General features: G+C 40.2%; 1 protein-coding gene across 1 annotated transcript; it reads right to left on the bottom strand.

Moving 5' to 3' along the window:
• Positions 1–751: 751 nt before the first annotated feature.
• On the bottom strand, positions 752–10,908 carry pa2g4a (proliferation-associated 2G4, a). The gene is made up of 13 exons (XM_072684639.1): positions 10,734–10,908; positions 7,510–7,638; positions 6,603–6,708; positions 5,659–5,728; positions 5,428–5,520; positions 5,066–5,129; positions 4,664–4,742; positions 4,027–4,105; positions 3,697–3,830; positions 3,007–3,101; positions 2,776–2,903; positions 2,472–2,525; positions 752–2,371 (listed from the first exon to the last, which is right to left on the bottom strand). Exons 1-13 carry the CDS (start codon positions 10,816–10,818, stop codon positions 2,309–2,311), a joined length of 1,179 nt encoding a protein of 392 aa, XP_072540740.1. The 5' UTR covers positions 10,819–10,908; the 3' UTR covers positions 752–2,308.
• Positions 10,909–11,470: the final 562 nt, after the last annotated feature.

The following is an 11,470-nucleotide window of genomic DNA, read 5'->3' on the forward strand; positions in this document are numbered from 1 at the left end:
ACCACTCGAAGGCCGCGTCCAGATCCCCACACAACTACACTAAATAGAGCACAGTGCTGCAACGCCGTCCACAGTACACTCAGCAGTGTATGTGGTTTTGGACGCAGCCTTACCTAGCTAGCATAGGAGAAGTGATAACTTTAAACTCAGGGATATTGTTTGTTTGTACGAAAAAGTAATAAATCTTCCCTAGCTTACTAGCTTCTTAAATTTAACTAAAGCGCCCCCTCTAAACTGTGGGGACAATTTATTAAAGTTAAGAAACCATGTGTTAAATTGAGGTGTCAGGGTTTTTTTTTTTTGGCCAAGTCCTGTGTTCCTAAGAAGAAAATCTCGAAAAGGAAATTAAATTTGTATTAAAAAAAAAAAAAGATTTTATTCATAGTACGCTGTATTTTTATTTTATTTTCATTTGTCTGCTTATAGCTTCAGCAATTTCCTTCAGTGCTATAATAAATGATTCTACTGAAATTGTATTAAAAATTCTCATAATTCTTATTTCTCCTAAACAGATTACTGCAACATGTATTTGTATGCAATATAGCACACAATACTGTAATAACATCTTATGTACTTTTACAAAGCTTATTCCAACTAAAGCCCAAGCAGCCAAGGAAAGCTATCCTCATCACACAAGGCATCAAAACCTTTAACCCTTCAGCAACCAACACGGTTAAAGTCAGACGTGAACATGTGATGGTAACCTCTGCAGGTCTTACAGCTGACGAGACATTTTAATGAGGAGACAGAGTTAAGGAAAAAATATTAAAAGTTTCATTTTATTTCATTAGTTGTAAAATAGTCCCATATGCTGGTTGTTCCTACAAAAACAAGGTTGTGTCAGTCTGGAGAATCCTCAGGCACACCACATCACTTCTGTAGTTCCTTAGGCATGGCCTGAGATTAGGATGTGGGAATGGAACGAAAGGCAGGCTAAACCAGACTCAGCTCACCACAGCCACACGATCCACCTTATTTGCCCATTAATAACCTGCTATGTTCATGCAGGAGCCAAATCCCGAATCAGAGCTCAACCACTTCCTCTAGGCCCTTCTTAAAAGGAAAAATACAAAGGCTGTAGTGTAATATCTCTGAACAAGCCTGTCAAGAGTCAGGCATTATCTATTGATGCACCAAGCAGGCTTAAGACAAACTCGGCCTTGTTCCATTTTAATGTGTTAAACATCCATCAACAGAGCCTATATTCATAGAGCTTCTCAGAGTAGAAGTGCAACCTAGGATCCCTTCTTACAGTGATCTTACAGTACTGTAACTTAACATGATTATATTAACAGAGGCAAACATAACCCAGGTTTACTGTTCACAACTAAAGGCAATTTTATGTGCATGAAGGGGAAAAAAGGCCTAGGAAAGTGGCTTAGCTGTGATTTGGACCTGGTCCCACACCTTACATAATACTAAACTTAACATGGGCTTCAACATGTTACTAAGAGTATGTGAGTATAGTTTTAAATTGAGACCAGTTTCCCAACCCAATACAAGCTTTACACGACACAAAGGACGCTTTAATCTTTTTTTCTTAAATAAATGACATGGGGATGAAAGGAGAAATCATGAGCTTATATAATTCTCATTCAGACAAAGCTGCCCTCTAGTTCAAAGCTCAGTCAGACTTGAGAAGACAGGGATGGCAGTTAACAAGGGAAACAGTTCTCAAAAAGGTTCCATTTAAAAACAATCTGGTTTCAAGTATGGAGTGCATAGGAATCCTGTGAAGAGACTTCTTATTCTAATGCCCCAGAAAGCACTCCAATACTCCATGGAAGAGTTCCAGATCCAAAAACTAAAGATCAACTAGTCCTTACAAGTGGGAGGTTTGGCTTATAAGTCAAAACATTCCAACCCTGAGGAATGACAAAAGATTTTGGTAATTTTTCCTCCCTCCAAAGCCTAGTTTCAGTTCAAACATGAAGCCAAAATATTTTTTTAAGAGTAACAATAGATATGGCGAAACTCAGAACTACAAAATAAGTGCTAACTTTTTTCTTTTTTTTTTTTTAATCAGTTACATTTTGAAAAGGTACGATCCAGTTCCAGCTTTCAATGTAAAGCGCTTCAAAAAGGTAAGAGCAAATATATTTATATGAAAATCAGTACAAAGTCACTGTTTTCCACTGTGTTCCAAAGAACACTATCCAGTATGTGTCAAAAGGTTCCTGGTCAGTGTTTGTAATGGGCAAGAGGTTAAAAGTGGGGCAAGACAATCTGAAGTTTTTACTCTTAAGGTGTTATGCATTTGTGTGCATGTGAGTGTGTATTTTTTATGCTTTTGAGGGGTATGGGTTATCTATTCTGCTGCAACTTCATTCTCTACTGGCTGCCATGTAGCATTTTCCGCGGTCTTGGAAGCCTACAGTCACAATACAGAACAGAATAAAAACAAAGTTAAGATTGTTTTCCACACACTGAAAAACTGTCAATTTATGTGCACCACTGACCGAGCACCTCACCTTCTTTTTCTTCTTCTTCTGTGCTTTACGACTCGCAGAGCTCTGTATCAGAGACTATAAGAGAAAGCACAATAAACAAAATGAAGAAAGAACCAACGCCACTCGAGACAGCTTTACAGTTGCATACAGCCCTGGTCAAAATCTACTACAGTGAGCCTATCTAAGCAAGTTCTTTTGATGAAATTTTGCATACAACCCAACCCACAATCTCAGTATCATGACCGTAATTTTAATGTTACCACGCAAAGCGTACCACAGAACATTTTAAACATTATTTCACACAAGTGCTGCAGATGTTCTATACCTTCAACTCAGGATCCTGAACGTCATGCTCAGATTTGTAAAATTCTGGCTCAAACGGCCCACTAGTGATTCTCAAAGGCCCATTTGCCATCAGCAGCACTGTGAATTTGAACTGTGCCACAAATTCTCCTAAACAGAGAGAAAAGACAGGTTCAGTTGATGAAGTCACAAATGGATTTTTTTTATACATTAATTATAATAAACAGTAAAGATAAACAATAAAGTTCCTCACCCTCTTTTTCATTGAGTACACTGAAGGGCTGCAGCAGCTCATGTTTGGCACACTCAACCACTCCCAGGCGGGCCTTCCCTTCATCTTCAAACGCCCTGACAGGCAGACAGACCGAATTTAGACATTACTGCATTTAGCATTATCCTGAATCCTGATTGCATCACATGACATTTCCAAACCTTACCTCTTTCTGTAAGCCCCCCAACGGCAGGACGGAAACTGACAGGCTAATCTTTTTTTTTTTTTTTTTTTTTTAACACTGATATAACTTGCATTTGTTCACACTACATTGTAAAAGAATCACTATATGGAAAAAGAATCACAGACCTGGAGAAACTAGCCTGTTTAACTGTACAGAAGCTGTACAAGGCTTTCATTCATGTTGGCCACAGCAAGTACACACAATAACAGAGCAGTTTGAATCAGAAAAAGCTTGCTACGATTTTCCTTGTTTAGTCAGAGTAATGCCAATACGCAAGTAATTAAAATTATATGCCCATTCGTGTTATCCTGTTTAAAAAAAGGTTATTTCAGTTTTTTTGTATTTTTGGATCTATTATGTAAATACTACAATAGCAAGACAAGAAAATAAGCCCATAGTGGTCACTCATGGACCTGCAGAAAGAGGCTACACACAGGCTTCAGCAATCTTTAAGATCTACAAAAGAACCCCTTCATAACATTTGGTACCGGAGAGTAAAAGGCATGGCGTTGAAGCGTCTCTCAACCTCACTGAAGAAAATTCTAGAGGTCTTCATCTTCAGGCCATATTGTTTACTAGGGTCCCGCTTGTAGATGGTGGTCCTCTGGCCTCCATCTCTTGCCTGGAAAAAAAAAGATCATTTGGCAGATTGCTCCCAATCACATAACAATCTGCAGAACTACTACATAAAACTCACCAACAATATTCATTAGATTAAGTTTAAGCTTTATAATAAAATCTCACAAAATCAAGGATGAATGATTAATAAATCAGGAGTTTCATCTTATTTGGTAGGACAAGTGCATAGGATTAAGGACCTTTCCTTCTCCTGTACTGATCAGTACATCCACAGCATACACCTCATGGACCTCAAACTCTGCCTTCTCATGGTCCTTCCTGTAAGTAGAGGCAGAAATGTTTTAGTCATTTAGGTCAAGAGACTTTATTAATTACCTTTTGATGAAGAAGCCCCTGAATAAGTGGAGAAAAGGCTACAATCACAAGCTTAATCACCTCAATGTACTACTTAAGACAAGGTAATCTAATCATAATCTTTTTAGGAAAACTTTTTCCAGGACAATTATGACAACATGCATAAAATGAGTAGTAGATAAATAGTAATATCCAGTGTGTGAAAGCAGTTTATACTGATACTTTTCACACACTGGATATTACTATTTATCTACTACTGTATTACTACATGCAAATTCTCCATTAGATGCAAATCCTTTAGTGTTTTTGCAAACACAAGGCCCAACTTTTCCATGATCTCACTAATATATACACTATGTCCACAACATTTAAAAAAAAATGGTTTAATTTTCCAGGTGTTTCCATTACTGGACAACAAAAACTTTATGCAGAAACCTTTGTCCCAATCTTTTTAGGCTATATGCTATGTGCCATTTCTGTGCCTTTGTACATTCAGTAAAGACCATGAGGGGTGAATCTTACCTTTGTTGGTCTGTGGGATTTTGGATGATGGTTTTCTCTCCATCAATGACATGCTGCTTTAACTGATGGGACAGCATACCTACAAAGGGACACAAGTGAGGGCATAAACAGGCAGCAGAAGTATCCTTCACCCACTACTAGGATTTCACAGCCTCGAACTCTCATTAAAAATGTAACTCATCTTTATGGGTTCACTGGTTTGTGCCTCTAAAATACCTACATAACACCCTACAACACCTAGACAGAGTACTAAACGTGCTTGAGTCTAACTGGCAACGCATGATTAACTCTAGAGACCTAAAACAAAGGAATGGGTTGACTCCCATAGTTAAGGCATCCCTTGTGAGTTGTTTTATAACACAGAATCCACCCTACAAGGATTTTACCAAAAAAAGTGCTCACCCTCAATTGGATTGCATTTGAACGAATGGGCGATCTTGTTCCAGGCCTCGGTCACCTGTGTGTTCTGATGGGCAGAGAAAACATTTTAAGCTACTTAAATACAACCCCACCCTCAGCATGCAGACATGACTCATTTCCAACCCCATATTATCTTTACTCAGGTTGCGAGACACTGCTCTCTGCATTTAGATATGATCTTTTCTTTTTTCAGTTGATATTTTTAATACATAGCCCTAAATAATAAACATCACAAAAAGCAAAACAGAGATCACTTGCACACAGCAGTGTTATGTTTCAACCCTGAAGTAAAACCTTTTACTTTATGTATGGTTGCCAGGTTGAACAAAATAGCCTGCACTTACTTGGTTGCCAGGTTTTACAAGACGAAGCGCTGCCTCTGCACACAAATAGGCAGCTTTGATGACGTCTGCTTTCTTGCCCGTCACAGGTGCTTCCTGAGAACATTCAAACTTAGGTAAGTGACATATCAATTTATTAAGAAGCTTTTGGGAAACAGTATGAGCACTACTACTAAACTTGACACACTACTACAACCAATAATAATAATAATAATAATAAACAAATATACTTACCTTACTAGCCCCAATAACAAAGCTATGGGCCACATTAGATATAAAGCCATCAACATGTACTCCAAGATCACTATGCAGAGACAGGGGTGAATAAGAAAGGGAGAAAAGCAAAAGATAAGACAAGAAATTGTGATTGACCCATGTCATGTTGCACTCTTTCCACTGACAATAATTGTCCTCTCAAAAAACAAAACAAAAAAACCCAATATACTGTACTGTGCAAATGGTTAAGGCACCTGCGGAAAATTATTTTTTTTAAAAAGCTCCATATCTGGGCAGTGTCCTACAGAAAGTTCAGGATTTACATCACTGTTTATTACATCATCTCCAAAGCTCTCTTCATGGGAGTCTAGTATTATTTACAGTTATCATCAAACACCTGATTTAGTAAATAAGTGCTTAATGATAAACCAGATAATAAAACTGAACAAACCCAAGTGATAACTACTTTCTTCAAAACGCATTTTTTCCCCCCTGCATTTACGATTTGTATATACGCTTTGCAGTTCTAATGTGATCTGAGTTATTATTATTATGGATATGCGCTTAGATGCCTAAACCACTGCAGAGTACTCTATATTCCCACCCCCAAACAGAAGTCTCCAATCATTATAATTATAATCTCAAGAGCTCATGGATGGGTAAACACACACTGAAATTAATAAACATTTACAGTCAAATTTCTCTTTATACATTTTTTTTATATTGCCAAGACATACAGATGGCATAAAAAGCTGCAGAAAAGATCACAGAAGGGGAACAACAAAGAGGACAGGACAATCAGAGAGGGCAAACATACACAAAGCTGAGACAAACAGTGAGGAAACACTGCACACAAGACGCAACAGAGTGTGAGAGAGTGGGGAAGGAAATAAGGGGGATAATGCAGGATGGGAAGAAGACTGGAAACAGGCTGGGAACTGTGCGGGGTGGGAGTTGCCTACATTTTGACCAAGTCTCCATCTTTAAGTGTGTAGTCAGGGTCGCTCTTCAAAGGAGAGAAGTGGCATACACAGTTATTGACTGACACGCAGGTGGGGAACGCAATGCCTGCAAGAAAGACAACCACCAGTCCTCAACACAAGAGCTTCTGTAAAGTGTGTGTGTGTGTGTGTGTGTGTGTGTGTGTTAGATTAAGAATGAGAGAGATGAAAATATGCGGTAGCTAAAAATGCAGTGACTTGAACTGAGGAGAGTACATACACTATATGTCCAAACATTTGCAGACACCCCCTTTTAATGTATGCAATGTACACCATTGCAGACACAGACATGCAAATGCACTTGCTTGTTTAGTCTTTGTAGTGAAGTATTGCCAATACAATAGGACTCTCTGGAGCAGATAAACATGAACCTACTGGCACAATGCCTAATGCAATGTTTGGGTTACAGGGGAGTATAAAGCCCCCAGCACTAAGCTGTGAAGCAGTGGAACTGTGTTCCCGGGAATGATAGTACTCCAGCTAATACTTTTAGGATGAGTTAGGAAGTTGGTTGACGATGTGGGGTGGTGATCATCCTGGCCTCACGAAACTTACTAAATGCAACCAAATTCTCACAACAAAGTTTCAAAAAGCAGGACAAATGAGAAGGTGTCCCATTTTTTTGTCCATGTAGTGCATGTACTTCTTCCCATGTAATTTTTTACCACTATAAATAAGTCTAAACAGAGCTTGGAAATACTTCCAGAACATCTCAACTCATTATTCCATCCATGCCTGTTCTCACACACACACACACACACACCAACCAACACACGTCACATGTGCATTAAATAATAAAGAAGTCTCTCAAGAACATTCTCACGCTCTTAACCTAAAACTCATCAGGACTCCCTCCCATCCCTCTTACCTTTCTTCATGTCCTTTTCCCTCTTGAAGACTTTCCCAGTCTCTGTCATGATGTAAGCATCTCCTTTTTCACACAGGCTGAGGACAGACACGCCTGGCTTGGCCGCCTCGATGACCAACTTCAGAGCCTCTGGGGGGGGGAAGAGAAAAAAAAAAAAAAAAAAGGGAACATGAGTGTTTGTCAGAGACCAAGTAGGGATGCACCGATTCAGTACCAGGATCGCATCTCTGATCTTGAGGTCGATCCATTCAATGAACCCGATTCCCGCACCGCCAGTATTTTAGGCTTCATAACTCATGATCAGAGTATCCTACATACATGATCCTCAGATCACAGCAAACATCAAGCCTGCCGTTGACTGGTCATCAACTATCAGCGAGCAAACCAGCACGGAAAAACAGCTAAAAACCCTCACACACAGCAGCCTGCTCTGTTTACTCAAAAACAACAGATTACATGATTTACTTTTGCTGTTTCTGCCGTTTTCAGCTTAGAGAGACTAAAGCTCCCTAAAGCTAGGAAGGGGTAAAGATGTCACCGTCACAGCTGGTCTATCATATAAAGAGAACCGAGAAGGAAGGATCTGCTAGCTCTTTTAAATTTTTGTCAATCTTGATGCCTTAAGTCTCTCACACACGGTGCAGTTTATGGTTTATTCAGCAATGCTTCGGATCGGTATCGGGTATTGACTGATACACAAAGTTTATGCATTCGTATAGGAACAGAAAATATCAGATTGGTGCGTCCCCAAGACCAAGAGGTGCAGAACTGGTTAATCACTAATATGGAGGAGAGGATATCAAATCGAGATGCTCCTTCTGCAGAAGTCCAGTGAGTGGAGTGTGATCTGATCTAACTCTCCCTTTCCATCATTTATTTATTTTTATTCCAATTAAGTGTCAAATTGTTTAAAAAAGTATAGATGTTCTCTCTCAGAAAATGCAGAGTGAAACTATAGTTTTTTGGGGTAACATCACTTAAACCATGACTTATGACAAGCGAGCTAACTTAAAGTGGGACGGACAATTCCAAAAAGAAGAGAATTCAGCTTCATTTAAAAAGTAGCTCATTTGTTGGGTTGTGTTGTCAAAGGTTTGGTCAATGGCCATTTTAAAACTTTCTAAACTCAAACAGCAGACAGCAGGAGGAAAGGGAGTCTGTGTGTGAGCAGACAGAGGTTAGCATCTAACTGTTTATTGTGGCAAAGTCAGTTGAGAGCACAGCAGTTCAGTTTTACTATAATCATAAATCATTTATAAAAAATAGAACAAGAAATAAATCAGCCTCACCTTTCAATTCAGCTGATTTCAACTATTACATACAGCTGATATTATCTAACAGCATTCCAGACTAATAGGATCCATTCTATCAGCAGGTAAATGAGCAGGTGGCCCAAATCTGATTTTCTCAGAAATCCCATTTCTTAGGCTGTTCACACATCTTTCTAAACCTGACCTTCTGAATTTGCCATTTCTTTAGAAATTCTCAACCACAAGGCAGTTGCGACATGTCTCTGTTCAAGCAAAATTAGAAGGCACATCATCCCAAATATTTATGAGGTCTGTTACCTGGCTATCCCGCCACTGAAAACCTCCCTCACTGCTGTTGCCCTTTGTCTCTTCTCTTCAGCATGCATTTCCGAGGAGCAGGATTGACGTCAAAGTCTCATGAATTCCAATCAGGCTCTTCCGACCAAGTTGCACTACCGTTTATCAGATATGTATGATATCGGATTTCAATAGCACAAATAAAAGTGGCCCAAAAAAACCTGAATGTCAGATTCAGTGTTTTATTTATTTATTTATTTTTGCTGTTCATGCTGCCACACAAAACATCTGTGTGAAAGGACAAAAAAAAGATTGTCCACTTTTACCTGCTGTGTAGTCAAAGTTGACGTTCTTGGATATTGACTTCACCCTCTGGATTTATCAGGACAAATCACGGGAATCATTTTTGGATTATGGATTGTTTTTCTTTTTTTACCTCACCTCGGTCAGATTTTTGCAAAAAAAACACTTAGTCTCCAATTCCTCTCATGCACACTTTTTAGCTACACAGGTGAAAGCACCTGTACTGCTTTGCATTTGGTCAGAACTCTGATGTGAAAGGCTGGTCATCTGATTTACACCAAAATGATCCCAAAAAAAAGAAGAATCGGGCTGAACAGACTTCAGTTACTGTGCTGATAAATGCTGGATCTACTCCTACTCTATAAGTCATGTTGCTGAAAACGTTTTAGGAGGGACACCTGTTGCAACGTCACTCCCAACAGGTTATCTATGTTCTGGCAATGGCGAATAGAGAGACTCTACAGGTCAGGAAAAGTAGTGCAGGCATAGAAGGTAAAGGACCCACATTAACAGAAACATACAAAGCCAGGGTCACAGAGGCTGGTGAGCCAGCTGGTTCACAGAGATAACGTTAAAAGCTCCGTCAGCATTCTGGGACTCACTGGGTGGCTGGCAGCCTTTCAGCTCCACATCCCTGAGGACGGAGTGCCTCTTTTGTCCTGAATGAAGTTAACTAGCTCCTACAGTCCGTCATTAACTTGCAACCTGCGTTCCTGTGGGGTCTGCTGGGACTGCAGGCAGTTAGCTGGCTAGTATGAGGAGCATCCGTGTTAGCTAGCAGAGCAGCTGCCAGGTGCCCGTGTCTGGATGCGTGGGCAGTGACAGCCGCAACATTAGCTAGCTAGCTAGCATAGCTGCTAGATATCTTCAGATACACACTCCTACCTGGCTAATAACTCTTATTTATGAATCTCCCATTCATTTGCACATATGCATTTTAAGCCATCTGCTCCGCTAAACTAAGCTCATGTTACAGTCCGACAGTCCACGCACGCTTGACAGGGTTAGCTAGCAAAAATAGCTAACGGTGCTTCATAGGAATACAAGGGCTAGTCAGCTAGCTAGCAACGTTGGCTAGCCCTGCTTGCGTTAGCTTGCTAGCTAGCTAGAGACCTGGACCTCACTGTAGACCATTAAGCTAAGCTCCCAGCAGAACCAGGTCACTAAATTAAAGCGATATGGGATATCTAGCTGCTAGCATTCAGCCACAAGGACCACCGGCCACCCTTCTCCCTCTCCCTCTCCCACGTTGCTAAGCTGCGGCACATGGTCAACTGTACGCGGGACCCGAGCGCGAGAAGGCCGTTACAGCAGATAAGGTTCACCGCCAGGTCACCCACTAAACTCATCCTCGCCCAAATCTGACAAACTCACGGTTGGCGATGTCACCGCTCATCTTATACTTGGTCACCACCAAGTCCTCGGCGATGGTCTGCTCTTGCTGTTCGTCGTCGGACATGTTTGCAGCGGGTATCGCAGTGAGTCCCAATCCGCGGATCAGAGCAGCAGATCAGCCACAGCAGCGCCGCGCCAAGCCGCCTGCCTCCGCGCGCACACGTCACACAGCACGTGACGATGCAACCCGCGCCAAAATACAGGCCGCTGACGAGCAGCTATAGTTAGTACGAGTAAAGACCCCTGGACCCCTGGACCACTGGACTCCTGGACTCCTGTACTACTGAAACTGTTTTATTTCGACACAGTGCGAAATTAGCGAGCCCCCAAAAGTAGCAAGGTAGAAAATGTATATTAAGATATGGGATACATAAAGGGCTCGAAATAATCGATTTAATAAACAATTCCCTCAGTTTACCTCAAGTGTCCACTTTAAACTGAGGGAACGACTTAATAACTTGAAAAAAACAAACTGAGAAAGTCTCTAAATATTATTTTTCTCTTGATACTATAGACTCTCTGTACAAAGTCTATATTTTGCCGTGTGCATTTTTATGCATATTGTTTGGTTTCTTTGCAATTTTCTATTTAATTTTCCCATTAAAAGACATTTTCAACATAACCATAATCCTAACATGTTAAATTATTATTAAGTAAAACTATCTTTTGAATTTCTGAATTTCAAAGAAGCCAGAAAATATATTTATAAAATGTTA

Source organism: Salminus brasiliensis, chromosome 7, assembly GCF_030463535.1.
Source record: "Salminus brasiliensis chromosome 7, fSalBra1.hap2, whole genome shotgun sequence".
In the NCBI taxonomy this organism is placed as follows: domain Eukaryota; kingdom Metazoa; phylum Chordata; class Actinopteri; order Characiformes; family Bryconidae; genus Salminus; species Salminus brasiliensis.

Excerpts from the sequence above, each read along its gene's own strand:
- pa2g4a (XM_072684639.1), bottom strand. The coding sequence starts at position 10,818 with ATGTCCGACGACGAACAGCAAGAGCAGACCATCGCCGAGGACTTGGTG. Across the intron at positions 6,709-7,509 it reads GGAAAAGGACATGAAGAAAG|GCATTGCGTTCCCCACCTGC; the intron begins GTAAGAGGGATG and ends TCTTTCTTGCAG. Across the intron at positions 3,831-4,026 it reads TCAGTACAGGAGAAGGAAAG|GCAAGAGATGGAGGCCAGAG; the intron begins GTCCTTAATCCT and ends TTTTTTTTCCAG.